The 13,997-nt window shown below is 55.0% G+C and overlaps 2 protein-coding genes across 4 annotated transcripts in view; one reads left to right on the top strand and one right to left on the bottom strand.

Annotated features, from left to right (window-relative positions):
• The window catches only part of Slc7a10 (solute carrier family 7 member 10), a 14,899-nt gene extending 14,279 nt beyond the window's left edge, over window positions 1-620 (top strand). For both annotated transcript variants that reach the window (XM_075984471.1, XM_075984478.1), the window contains one exon: window positions 261-620. In XM_075984471.1, the coding sequence (XP_075840586.1) occupies window positions 261-394 (134 nt within the window). In that variant the 3' untranslated portion in view covers window positions 395-620. The remainder of the gene's footprint in view (window positions 1-260) is intronic.
• The window catches only part of Lrp3 (LDL receptor related protein 3), a 14,174-nt gene extending 177 nt beyond the window's left edge, over window positions 1-13,997 (bottom strand). Inside the window, exons 1-7 of one of the 2 annotated variants that reach the window (XR_012911729.1) lie at window positions 13,777-13,997; window positions 12,530-12,577; window positions 5,588-5,726; window positions 4,199-4,413; window positions 2,759-3,875; window positions 2,411-2,543; window positions 1,155-2,222 (exon numbers count right to left, since the gene is read on the bottom strand). Coding sequence is in view for 1 of the 2 variants with exons in the window: in XM_075984461.1 (XP_075840576.1) it covers window positions 1,635-2,222; window positions 2,411-2,543; window positions 2,759-3,875; window positions 4,199-4,413; window positions 5,588-5,726; window positions 12,530-12,577; window positions 13,777-13,849 (2,313 nt within the window). In the remaining variant the exon portion in view is untranslated. Of the gene's footprint in view, window positions 1-420; window positions 2,223-2,410; window positions 2,544-2,758; window positions 3,876-4,198; window positions 4,414-5,587; window positions 5,727-12,529; window positions 12,578-13,776 lie in introns of those variants that run through there. The other variant, XM_075984461.1, reaches the window with a different exon arrangement.

The following is a 13,997-nucleotide window of genomic DNA, read 5'->3' as shown; positions in this document are numbered from 1 at the left end:
GAGCCAGATTTTGCCACCATGCCTCTTGGGGATTAGGGTGAGCATCTCTTTGATCCCACCCAAGAATAGGGGCCTCTACCAGCCAGGCTGGTGACAAAGGACCCAGTGACTTCCCTCTAAACTTCCTGCTATGTGTAGATGTGGCCAGGATCCATCTGCAAAGAAGCAACTCTTTGCCCAAGGAGGTATCAAGAGTTAGGGTCATTCCTGCCTCAAAGGATCAACACTCTGCCTCCCACGATCTATCTGTCTGTTCTTAGAGTCCATGACACGCTGGGGCCAGGAGCTGTGTTTCGTGGTTTACCCCCAGGGCTCCCTGGAGGAAGAGGAAAATGGCCCCATGGGCCAGCCCTCTCCAATGCCCATCACGGACAAGCCCTTGAAGACACAATGAGACCGTGCAGAGACTGAAACAGCTGATTCTGTTTACATGTTGTTTATTAAGGAGGGTTTTGTGTTTTGTTTTATTTTCAAAAAAAAATTCTGGAAAAAAAAAGAGATCCGACCCTTAGAGGCCTACTGTAAGGGACTGGCCACTGGGGTCAGGCTTCCTGCCTTAGCACTGCCCTGCTAGCTTCTCCTGAAAAGCCTGGAAATAAACAGGGCTGGTTGTTGCTGTGTGCGAGGGGAGTCCATGGGGACTCGGCATGGTGTATCAGTTGCTAGCTGGGAAGGTGCTATGGAGGAGGGTTTCTGGTGGGGTTTGCTGTTGGAACCTGAGGCTGACTCCATGGGGCCCATAGGAGGCAGTGAGACTCCATCTATGACCCTCCAAGAGAACCCAGACGTCCCCAGCTGTGACTGCCCTTTCCCATAAATCACCAGAGCGAATGGTGCCACTTTTGATAGCAGAGCATCACTCTGTCTTCAGGTGGGGAAACTGAGGCTCTGAGGCAGGACGGGATGGACGTTACCATTGTCGCTCGGTGCTTTGACTTCATATCCCGAGAAAGCACAGAATGGCTTCTCTCGTGGTCATCCTCGCCCATATTTCCAGTCTCACCATTATGCATAGGGACAGATCCAGCAGCCAGTGGGCACAGTGCCCCAGCCTAGCCAGGCCCATGCTGCCACCACAGGCATGAGGATGGGGCAGAAGCCACTAGCCCGTCTCCCACAAGGGCTCTGTGGGGAAGGGTGGATAGAGCACTCACCATGAATGAGGTCCAACACCCCCCATGACCTCCTCAGGCCTCAACTACAGCTCCCGGCAGAGTTCTGGGATGGGCAGCCGGTGCCGCTGCCGGCTGAATGAACTGGGAAGCCACAGAAAACATCGCAGAAAGCCTGGCTCTGGCTCCCCTGCTTTTCTGGAAATGAATCCCCAAGTTAGAGTTGCAGAGAACAATCTGACGTGCGACTCCAAGGGGCTGTGCTCTTGCCCACCTCCAAGGTGGTCTTATCACTCCACCCTCCTTCCCAGGCCAACTAATGGGCCCCTAAGCCCCTGCCAGCGATACCCATCAGGGCCATAGGCTTGCAGAGGTAGCCCACTGGCTGGGCGCCCAGGCCTTCCACCAGGGCTGCTAGGTGGGTCTCTGTTTGTAAGAAGAAATGCAGAGGCAGGGTAGAAATGACTGTGTATTCCCTGGTTACAAAGCGGGGCTGTGGCAGTCACCAGCATGTCCAATGGGTCAGCAGACCAGCAGGGCCTCGTCGTCACTAGCCTCCAATATTGGGGAGCAGGTTGTCGGGGGGCTCCTGCAGACCCCCGATGACTCTGGCGAGTGGGGATCTTGGGTGCTGCTGGCGGTGGGAGTCTGGGGGTAGGGGTCTTGGGCCAAGCAGGGCTCTGGAGGCGTGTCCACAGGGGCTGGGATGTCTTCCTGAGGGTCCTCACAGGCTTTTCTCTCCTTGTCCTCTGGCCTGTACTCTGGGTCTCGTGGGTTCAAGGGTGGGGGTGGCACTGAAGGCCCCACTTCTGGTACATGGCCAGGGCCACTGGGAGGCCCACCTCCAGCTTCCCTGGGGCTGCCTGTGTCTGTATGGGGCGCTGGGGGATCTGGGGCAGTCCCTGGTGCCGACTGGAGGAGTCCATCACCCAGCACGGTCTGTGAGGTCCGCGCAGCTGTCAGCAGTGGGATCTGGCCTCGAGGTGCCCGTGGGCGGTGGAAGAGCCTGTTCCAGAGGCGGCCAAGCCTGCGGCGGGATGGCCCCCTGCGGGAGGCATGCCGGCGCATCTGTCGACGCATGGCTGTGCGAAGGTTCTGTAGCACTGAAGCCTGGGGGTGGGGCAGCAGCTAAGGTAGGGCCAGGCCATTCAGGAACAACCCCCTTCCAGACCAGAGACTAATCTGAGCTTCCTCCACCTTCCCCTCTCCAGATGTTCTAGCCCTAGCTGGCCCCCTAGGCCTCCTGGTCTTGGGACCTCTCAGGCCCTGCTGGGGATCTCATTCTCATGGAGGCTCACCTGGGATGCACTGTAGACAGGAAAATCCTCGACGGGTGGGATGAGGCCCTGCGCGATGAGCTGGCCGTAGGATGGGGGGGCCTCCCGCCGCACAAACTCTGCCTCTAACCGTGTCATTTGGGTCTCAAAGGCCCTGGAAACAACAGGCAGAAGGGAAGTATGACAGAGACCTGCCTTAACAGCAGGATTTAGGGACCCCACCCTTCCATCTGGGCCCCTGCATGCACACACAAGAACAGTCCTCCTGTATTGGAATGACCCAAACCCATAGCTTGGAATGAGGTGAGCTTTTTCTCCAGGGAGATGGAGGAACTGGGGCTCCAGGCCACCTGTACACGTGGTGCCCACCTGTACTCCTGCGTGCGCAGGGAGTAGAGTTTGAAGGCACAGCCTAGGGCGATGACAAGCAGCAGTCCACACACCAGGCTGCCAATGAGAGCAGCGGTGATGACCTTGCGGGGCACAGCGGCCAGGCAGCCATGCTCATCGCTGCCATCTTGGCAGTCCTCCTGGCCATCACAGCGCCATGTCTCAAAGATACACAGGTTGGTACCACAGTGGAAGGTGCCCGGCTGGCAGGAAAAGCAGTTCTTCTCATCAGCGCCATCGGGGCAGCTTTTCTGGTTGTTGCAACGATCGGCAGGCGCATAGCACAGGCCGCTGCCACCCTCGCAGGGATACTGGTCCGGAGGGCATGCGGGGCAGCCCTGTTCATCCCGGCCACTGGCACAGTGCCACCAGCCATCGCAGCGCTGTGGCTCTGAGAAGCAGCCCTGCTCCCCGGTGCTGCTGTCATCTCCCTTGCCGCTGCCCCCACATGGCTGCTCCCACGGAAGGCAGTAGCCCTTCACCTGGTATGTGGCATTAAAGCCATGACCAGCACTGCGGGCACGAGCATGGTAGGCCACCGTGAGGCGGCCCTGTGCCGCCTCGAGGCTCACGGGCCGGTGGTTGCTGCGGTAGGACAACGTTTGCAGTAGACGATCGCCACGCTCGCCCAGGCCTTCATACACTTGGACGTAGTCATCGTAGCCCAGTCGTAGCTCCAGCTGCAGCAGCACGCGCCGAGGGTCCTGGGTGTCCACCAGCCACGTGCAGTGAAGGTCCGAAGGCCCACGGGCAGCACCAAACAGGTCTGGGGAGGCGAAGGAACCATAGAAGCTGCCCAGCCGCCGGCCACATGCTAGGTCGGGGCAGCCAGCCTCATCAGAGCCATCGCCACAGTCCTGTGTGCCATCACAGCGCCTCTCCACTGGAAGGCAGCGTGTGGAGCGGGCTCCGCTGCATGGGAAGGTCCCTCCGGGGCACAAGCTGCCTGGTGGCTCTGAGGCAGGCGCCGAGCAGTTACCCTCGTCCGAGCCATCTCCACACTCATCCACCATGTTGCACTGCCAAGGCCCAGGCAGGCACTTGCCATTGTCACAGCGGAACTCATCTGTCTGGCAGGATGTCTGGCCCAGTTTCCCTGGAGGCAAAGAGGTGATAGGATGAGCCGCCTCCTTCCAGCACCAGGCCGGAGGCTGGGAGCAGGCAAATGGCTTCAATCCCAACTGAGCCTCTGTACCAAGAAGTAGGGCCACCTATGGGGCAGACTCATGGATGAAAGGCTAGATTCAGTATCAGGGCTGGGCTTAGGCTGGGGTTCATGTCCAGCAAAGTGGAGCCTATTACCCAAGAGACACTGAAGCACTCCCAGACATCAGTCCCACTCCCACCCTGGGATTAGCAGGGCGGGTAAGGGGAGCCTCTGCAGAAAACTGGGGCCAGTGGAAAAGCTTGTTGCATCACCTCGGATATAGGAGAGGCGGAAGCCCTGGGCCTGGCCGGAGCTGGAGGCGTCTGAGTGGAAGAAGATCCAGACATGGTCACGGGCAGAGATGAAGGCGGGCGGGATGGCTGAGCCACAGAGGCGAAAGGCCTCCTGGCGAGGTGGAGCTGCCGGGCCCAGCAGCAGCCAGTCCAGGGAGCATTGGTGAGATTCCTCCACATCAAAGTTGCGGAAACTGTGGGGGCCGAGAGGATCAGAGGGATGGGTAGGTGGACAGGGGCCTCCTGGCCCAGGACTGACCAGCAGTGGTCAAGCTGAACTCATGGTAAAGGCAGCTAGCTAACTCTGTCCCACCCAGTGACCCTCCTTGTATATCCCAAATTGCCTGGCTCTGCACTCTGGGCCCCTCAGGGTCTACTCTGCCCCCACTCCAGGGTCCAAAGGCAGCTCCGTGAGGACTCACGACATTCATGGGCTGCACCCATCAGTCCAGCTCCCTTCCAGCTCTCTGCCCCACGAGCACACATACAGTGTCCCCAGGACAAAACTCTGAACTTTCCCCTACAGGGTGGTGACCAAGGGCTCAGAGCCCTCTCATCCTAAGTCAACTGAATAGCACAAACTCCCAGGGCTGCACACGGATGGTGGGGCTCTGCCCATGAGTCACCCAGTGCTATCACTGGGTGACCAACTACAAGCTGCCCAGGAGACTGGGCTCAGAAACCAGAAGAGCCTCTGCTCCTGCCCATCCCAGATCTATGGAGTAATTAGGGCTGGACAGTGGACCGGCTTCGGGATTTTACAAGTATGGCAGGCAGAAGCCATGGGGACCGCCCCAGCCAAATGTCCCCATGATCACCCTAGGTCCGGGTTTCTAGCTCTTCTGTGACACTCTCTAGAACCTTCTTCTGTCTTCCTCTGCTCTACCCACAGCTCCCTTCCCTGAGAGACCACCTGAGGTCCCTGCAGAAACCCTGACCTGGGTTCCATGCCAGCCTGGCCTCAGGGCAGAAACAGACACCTTTGCCACCTTAAGAAGCCAGCCCCGACCCCCTACCAGCTCCTAAGGCTCACTTTTGGGGACTAAAAAGAAAAGACTCAGTACAGAAAATGACCAAGCTCAGAGCACCCAGCTCTGATGTGGTCAATTAAATGATCATACACTCACAGGCACACATATGCTTACAGCTCACAACTGTGGCCACACAGGTCTCTCAGATACCTGTGTCTAAATGTGTTTATACACCTAAACATACACGTGCTGTCACATACACACACACACACACACACACACACACACACACCATGCCTGCTAAGACCTGGGCTTGTGTACATCACGCCTGTCCATACTCATGTGCCCTCCACACCTGCTAGGCATACACACATGAATGCACAGAAGCTCTCCTTACCTGATGGTGATCATGTCACCACGGTCACCCTGAATGTACCAGCTGCAGTTGGTGCCCGGTGGGTAGTTAAGGGGCCAGGCTGGGCTGTAGATGACCCCTCGCCGTTCAGTGTGCTGTTCCAGCTTCCCACTGCAGGCGGCTGTTGGGAGAGAAGGCCGAGGAATGTCCTCTCACCTTTGAGGTGGAAAGCAGGTTTTGTGGGGTGTCCCTGATCATGGCTTGAACATGAGCTTCCACTAAGGCCAGCAAGTCCACAGTTCAAGTCTTCATGGAAGTCATGAGTGGGTATGAGTTCAAGGAGGGACCCTCCAGACTTGAGGCAGTATAGCCCCATCCTTGCAGTATACTGGAGTCTTGATCCTGTGTGTTCAGTTCTTCCCCCATCTTAGTAGTTCTAAGAGCAAGACATTTTTAATTCCCCTTGGCATCCAAGACACACATTGTGAGGTCTCAAGACTTCAGCTTAGTGGAGGTCTTACAAGTGGACCCTCTCAATGTAGGTCTACACACTAGAGTCCCTGCATACCCGTGTGGAACACAGCCCCAGGGGAGCTGGAGAGAGGGGTAGGCAGTTAAGAACACGTTCTGTTCTTGCAGAGGACCCAGGTTCAATTCTTAGCACCCACATGACTGCTCAGAACCATCGATAACCCCAGTTCCAGGGGATTCAATGTCTTGTTCTGATCTCCATGGGCTCCTGCATGCACACGGTGCACAAACATATGCTCAGGAACACACATATGCATATAAAATTAAATAGATAAATATTAAAGAAAACCACAGACCAGGAAAAGAAGGGCTTTGCCCTCTGATACATATTTACTGGACACTTACTATGCACCAAGCAAAAGTAAGAGGCATGCTGAATAAGCAAATCTGAAAACCTTCCTGTGAATCTCAGAGGTTGAAGGTGAAAACACACAAAATGTATACAGAATCCTGGTGACAAGAAGGGAGATGGCAATGTCCAGACCTGGCTGGCAGTGTAGTTTGGGTCTCAGTACATTTTGTACGAAACTGGGGTTTTGCTCCCAATACCCACAGTGGGCAACTCCCAGCTACCTGTAACTCCAGCTCAAGGGGACCCAATGCCCTCTTCTAGCTTCCTGCACATGTGTGTACAACATGTCCTCCAACACACACATTATACACATATGTAAAAATGAATCTTTTTTAAATTTAAAATTTGGGATTTTATCTCAATATATGTGAAAAGACATTGGAGGTAGATATTCTAACCAGATAAAGAAACTGAGGCTCAGAGAAGGCATATGACTCCCGGGGCACACAGTCAGCTAGTGGCAGAGTCAGGATTCACCCGGCCTCTGGTGGGCTCAGCCTCTCACCGCAGGTCCTGAGTTCACAAGCATTCATGGAGCACCAACTGTATGCCACATGAGGGATGAAGATAAAGCGATCATTAGCCAGCATGAGTGAGAGACACCACACCTGCCCTGCTGCCTGGGAACCCTGACACGTGTCTACAAACCTGCCACGACCCCCAAACGTTTATCTAATCCAAAATGTCACAAAGGCTAGGCATACTTTACAGATGGAAGAGCAAGGCCCAGGAAACAAAACAGTAAACCTTTTCTCTGAGTCTACGTTCTCATCCTCCCACGGCAGGCACCTGTGACGGTGCCTCTGAAGCTGGACTCTCTCCAGCTGTGGCTTCGGGCTGGGCGGCTGCTGCAGGAGGACCCTACTCCAATCCTCTGCATCCCAGTCTCTCAGGGAGATGACACAGTTGCCTGTCTACCAAACTTCCTCCTGCATCCTTGCTTCCCTCGTCCCCAAGAGCCCCCCCCCCCATGGAAAGGAAGGCTGTTCCCCACTCTCCTACCCCACTAACTCTTCACTTCCCTCAGCTTCAGCTCTGTGGGGCCCCTTTGTAGAGAAGCCCTTACCATGTCACCCCCAGGGGAGCCAGCCCCTATCCTTTGCCCCTCCTTTCCTTCTTGGCTTCTAATGACTTACCTATTGCTACATAATTTGTTTGACGTTAACTCGCCATAGGAGGGCAGGCTGGGACACTCTGGCCTGGTACCCAGGGGCCAACAGTGTCTGACATACAGTGGGTGCCCCGCACGGCCAGTCTAGTGCCTTCTGAGTGTCCTAAGGGATCACACCCACTCTGCCAGCCAGGACCATGGGGGTCTTGGTTATCCAATCCACTCACAAGAGCATCAAAGAGCTGAGTCAGAAATGCCATCTTTGAACAAGGCGTGGTAGCATACAACTGTAATACTGGCAAACAGGAGATGGAGTTTGAGGCCAGCCTGGGCTACATAGTGAGTTCTAGGCTGGAATGGGCTACATGAGACCCGGTGGAAGGAAAGAAAGAAAGAAGGAAAGGATAGAGAGAAAAGAAGGAAGGAAAGAAGGAAGGAAGGAAGGAAGGAAGGAAGGAAGGAAAGAAGGACGGAAGGAAAGAAGGAAAGAAGTAAGGAAAAGGGATGGGGGGAAGATTGGAAGGAGAAAGAGACAGAAAGAAAAGGGAAGGGGAAACATAGGGAGAGATGGAAGGCCACCTTTGGGCCTAGTATGGGAGTGGCCGTCCTCAGAGCTTCATCCTTTATAGCATCAAAGGTCCCAGCTCACTGAGGTATGTGCCAGTTCCTCTGTTCCTGATTCTCGCATGTGGCCCTAGGATGCAGCCTTCCCAATTTCAGGTGCTTTACCAAGGAAACAGCTGGTGCACTCGATCCCAGCTCAGGAGCCAAAGCTAGAGGAACAAGGGTCTCAGGAGAATCTGTAAGGTACCCCAGCCTGAGCCTGGCTCCTGTGAACAAATATAGCCACTACCTGGAGAATCTTAGAGACCTAGGTGTCTACCTGATGCGACCTGGAGGAGTTCTCCTTCGTGGGATGCAGGGTGAGTGGTTCCTGACAGGCAGAGCCCAGTGACATTGGGGCATGTCTTCCTCCCACTAAGACCCCATCAAGGTTCTAAGTAGACATCTCGCTCTCTTCCTGCCTCAGCCAGGACACTTGTCCCTGCGTGCCTACATTTATTCAGGGTTTAGGTGGGTGGCTCGTCTGTCCAGATGACTGGACCACCGCCAGTCAGCTCAACCTTTTCACAAACCTCTATCCTGTAAGCCCCAAGAATCATTGCTGTTAACTCTTTCCTCATCTCTGGAGGGTGTCATGGGTACAAGACCATGATTCTACAGCTACCACTTGGGTCTCACATCAAGAGGGAGAATGGGGATGCTCTGGGATTCAGGAGCGCCACGAAGGGCCCTTGACTAGATACCACTTGGCAGTAAGCTTTGAAATGTGTCTAGCTTGGTCAATACACCCCAAACCCCAGCTTTCCAAGACAGGGACTTCATTTCCACCCCAATGTACAATGTTAGGGCCCAGGCTTAACCCTCCATGGCCATACATAATCTCTGTGTGAGGATGCGAGGATGCATCTTATATGTCTGTAAAATAAGAGTCATTACATGTTGCTGTGGTTGGAAACAATCAAGAAAGTGACAGTTAGGGCTGGAGAGATGGCTCAGAGGTTAAGAGCACTGACTGCTCTTCCAGAGGTCCTGATTTCAATTCCCAGCAACCACATGGTGGCTCGCAGCCATCTGTAATGAGATCTGGTGCCCTCTCCTGGCCTGCAAGCATACATAAAGACAGAACACTATACATAATAAATAAATAAACCTTTAAAAAAGAAAGGAAGGAAGGAAGGAAGGAAGGGAGGAAGAAAGAAAGAAAGAAAGAGAGAAAGAAAGAAAGAAAGAAAAAAAGAAAGAAAGAAAGAAGGAAAGAGTTACCAGGCGATGGTGGCGCACGCCTTTAATCCCAGCACTCAGGAGGCAGAGGCAGGCGGATCTCTGTGAGTTTGAGGCCAGCCTGGTCTACAGAGAAGTTCCAGGACAGGCTCCAAAGCTACATAGAAAGAAAAAAGAAAAGAGAGAAAGAAAGAAAAGAAAGTGACAGTCTTGAGGCAGACAGTCATGTGATGGACAGACCAATGGAGCAGAGGAGTCTACAGAATTGTCTTGTAGGAAGTGAGGATTTGACAGGGCATATAACTGTCAGAGCAGAAACCGAACTGTTCATGGATACTAGTATAGGAGAGATTCCTGGGAGTGTTTGGGCTGTCAGGGAGGGCCCTCTGAGCTTGGAGTGGAGACTAGCCTTCGCCCTTACAGAAGACAGTCTGAGCTCTCAGTGACTGTGTAGGAAAGGTATGAATTGTGGGTCTGAAGCATTGTCACACCCCCCTGAGAGGACAGCGGCAGGCCTGATGCAGACTTGTAGATCTGATTTCCAGAGGCTATCAGCAACTTGGACACCTGCATGTTGTAACCTGACAGCAGGGAGCTGGGCTCCTCTCTCCCTCAGGCATATGGCCATGTGCATATCTGAATAGAAGACAGTGGAAGCTTATCCAGGCCAACCCTAGCATGACAGAGGGGAGCGGGGCATGCATGAGGTAGGTCTTTTGATCCGGGAAGACCTGGCAGAGGAGGAGCAAGGAATGGACTGAGGGACCAGAATGTCTCTGGTGCAGGCTGAGAAAGGAAGGGCTAGGAGACAGTAGGAACATAGAGAAAGTATTTGGAAATACAACCATGAGACCCATGCTGGGAGAGGTCAGGTAGGCCAGGGAAAAGCTTGTCAGCAATGCCAGAGGGCTCAGAGCTGGATCCAGGGTCGCTGGGACCCACCCTACCACCTGCCACTGACTGCCATGCAAGCTGCACATTCAGCTCCCAACATCAGGAGCACCATGCAGAGGCAGCAATGGGTGAACGACCATCCCTGCTGGTGAGTGACCATAGTCTGCTAGGAAGGTCAACACGAGGACCTGGGTCATTCTCTCCAATGCACGGGGATGAGTAAGCCTTGTCGCTTGAGCATCGCTCTGCAAACCTGGGGAACACATCTGGGACAGCAATGCCCACCCACCCACCAGGAGCAGAAGGGCTGGTCTGGGGTTCACGCTTGCAAGATATCAGCGTTCTCTCAGCCCACTTCCCGCATTGTACCCTGGCCACAGACACGGGACCCAGTGCTTTCCTGGAATCGGGATGTAAAACTGGGCCGTCCTTTGTGGTCAGTACATCAGGCGGGGCGGGGTTGGTCAGTGCTGACTAAGACAGGGCCCTGGGCCAGCCTGGGTCAGCAGAGGAGGCCCAGCTGCAGAAAAACACAGAGTTGGGGTACAGAGAGGATGGGGCGGGGGCAGAAGCCCAGTCTTCCAGACAAGCAGAGAAACTGGACTCCGTGAATATCTCTACCATGCCTCTGCCCACCTCCCATAATCCTGTGATCAGCTCCAGCTAGACCTTGAGTCTCAGTGGGCTCAGTGGCAGACTAAAACCGGAAATCCCACGTAGCTCCTGCTTCACTGTGTGGCGCAAGAGACAACACAAGGTTCTAGGTCCCCAGACTTGGGGTCACACATCCTTACTGACCACACCCTGAGGCACCCTGTCTCAATGTACTTCTGCTAATTACTTAGCCTCTGGAAGCTCTGGCTTACTTTTGAGGCAGGGTCTCTCTATGTAGCCCAGACTGACCTGGAACTTGCAATCCTCCTGCCTCAGCCTCCCCAGGCGTGCAACACTATACATGGTACTATACACCATTTTAGGGTTTGCTGAAGATGGCCACATATTGCCTAAAGAAGCAAGAGATGGCGAGGCCCACGCTGTATTAGTGATAGAGCAGGCTCCCTCAGTCACCTGCCTTACAACTATCCGAGCTATTTATTCTCCAAACAGCGGGAGCCTCTCCACAGCCAAGGAGAAGAAAAGCCACATTTGTGGCTGCCCTTCCCTCTCTTGACACCAGTTCAGAGCTCAAAGACGGCCATCAGATGGCCAGGCAGCACTGACAGGCAGGAGGCCAGCACAGGGCTTCTCGCTGCTTTCTCACACCTTATGTGTTACCTCTCTGCTGCGAGTTGCCTGGAACAAGCCTTTCACACGCAGAGCCGTAGATCCGGGGCTGTGTTCTTATCCACCATCCTCCTAACCCTCATACACAAGCCAATAAACACGCTGTTCTGCCCTGAAGAATCCCAGGGCTAGGTACCAGCCAGTCAGAGGCTGCCGGAGAACTAGCCACCACAACGACTCAAACAGGCCATTGTAATCTGTCAAAGCGGTTTGCCTGATTGCTTTGCCTTTCTCCTAGAAACCTCGATGCAAGCTGTGGTTTCCCTCATCCTGAGTCAGCCTGGCCAAGCCTTGAACCCCCAGCTTGAACCCCTGGCTAGGCAGAGCTCCACCACTGAGCCACGCCCCCTGCTCCTCATTGGTGGATTCTAGGCAAGTGCTCTACGACTGAGCTACATCTCCAGCGCTTTAAAAGAAAAAAGGTTTAGACAGAGTCTCATAAAGTTAGCCAGACTTTCCTTGAACTTACTCTGTAACCGAGGCAGGTCTTAACTTCAATCTTCTGCCTCAGTCTCTAGAGTAGCTGGAATTATGGGCCTGTGCTACCAAAATAGTCTTAAAGGTCTGATTGTTTTTTCCTCAATGGTACTGGCCTCAGTGGCAACATGAATCTTACCTCTAGAAGTAAACCCTAGGCATTATTTAATGCACACGAGCATCCAGTGTTTCTCAGGAACGCCACAGCCCACAGAGGCACATCTATCAACTGCACAGGGCTGTGGAAATCAGCAGTGGTACCAAGTCACAGAGCACCCGGCCCCTTCCTGAACACCCTGGGCCATTGCTTCAATGGACCCATTAGGCCAGGTTTGAGGTAGTCTGGCAATTCACCTATTTTATCAAAGAAATCAAGGCTCACTAAACTTAAATCCGTTTGCCACCAACAGCTCCATCGTGATGTTGTAAAGGTGCAGAGGGAAAGGTTTGTTCAACCATTGGCCTGATGGCCATGGGGTACAGGCAAGACTGAAGGCCCATCCTTAGTGGTCGCTAACCCCAGGCAGGCAGGAGAAAGGGGCTTACTCACCTAAGGCAGGGACTGCGCTGCTGAGCCTCCCAGTAAAAAGGAGATTCACTGTGGAAGACACAAAGAGATGTCAGTAAGGGACAGTATCTCTTGGAGTCCCGAGCACATGTTTGGGCTAGCAGTGAACACCGGACAATACAGTTGAAGTCAAGGCCCCCTTTACCTCACTGGGCATGGCCCAGATCATTGCCAGAGAACCTCCCTCCCACTTGTTCCTTCTGGGATAGGCAAAGCTAGAAACTCAGAGGGTCTCAGGACCTGCCCTCATACACCCACAGCCGGAGACAGGGAATTCAGGATCTTCTAGGCCCAGACATGGACACCCCCTGAGCCAGGAGGACCTTACCTCTGCCCTGCCCACCTGGGAAACACACAGCCGGGACCCAGATGCCATGACCACCCACAGCACAGGAACCACTTCTTCGATTACCTCACAGGGCATATGTATGCAGTAGCCCCTCCCCCCAACACTCACCCCTTCTCTATTCTTGGGGACTAGAAGAGAGTTACAACTTAAACGAGCAAGCTTTCCTCCTCCACCCCCCAGCTTATCATTTCAGCGGTTTCAGGGAGGCTGTCAGGTTCCTGGGACCTCAATGGTGACATCACCAGGTGTCCCCTAATGACCCCAGTTCTTCAGAGCCTCCCTCCTTCATCAAGGTAAATAAAGAGCCATGTGGGTAGAGGATTTAACTCTTTCCTTCCCTCCCCTGCAGTGGGCCCCAGGAAAGTGGACAGAAAAATTTCCTGGTCAGGGAAGGAGTCTTCTAACCAGTCCGGGCAGGTTCTTAGCCCTCCCCAGAACAGATTCCCACCCCCATCGGGGCTGAACCGGCCCATGGCCATCTGGGTTCAGGAAGACACAATGGGAAAACGAGTTCTCACATCTGCCTCCCCCAAACCCTCAACCCCCAAGCCGAGTTCTCCATCTTTGGCTAGCTCCCAGGCCTGTCCTGACTCCAGGCAAGAACCGGTTTCTTCAGGGAGCAGCAGTCCAGGCCTTTGTCCGCAGCTTTGGAGGCTGCAGCTTAGGCGGCCTGAAGGCGACAGGCAAACCCCAGCCTCCCCCAGGAACCCAAGGCCGGCGTTCTTGCTTCCCCACCCCACCCCCAGCTCCGGGCCTGGAGTGCCGCTTTGTGGGAGTCCCCCTCCTCGGTAGCCCAAGGGTGCTCCGCAGCCTGGGCACGGGGACCATCGCGGTGCGGGCTCCAAGCCCTCCCCCGGCCGGCCCCGCGCGGCCCACTCACCCAGGCAGACGACTGCGAGCGGCGCCCTGGCGCCCGGCGCCCCCTCCGGCCCCGCGGCCGCGCGCTTCTCCATGCCGGGGCGAGCCGCGCGCGGGCTCCCGCTGCCCTGCGGCCCGGACTCCGCCTGGGGCTAGGGCTGGCTCGGCGGCTGCGACCCGGCTGCGGGCGGCGGCTGCGGCGGCGTCTTTGTGCGGCGGCGGTGCAGGCCCGCAACGCTCGGG

The sequence above is a fragment of the Microtus pennsylvanicus genome, chromosome 1 (assembly GCF_037038515.1).
Source record: "Microtus pennsylvanicus isolate mMicPen1 chromosome 1, mMicPen1.hap1, whole genome shotgun sequence".
NCBI lineage: Eukaryota > Metazoa > Chordata > Mammalia > Rodentia > Cricetidae > Microtus > Microtus pennsylvanicus.
Note: the sequence above shows the minus strand (reverse complement) of the source record. Positions and strands in the feature narration are given on the sequence as shown.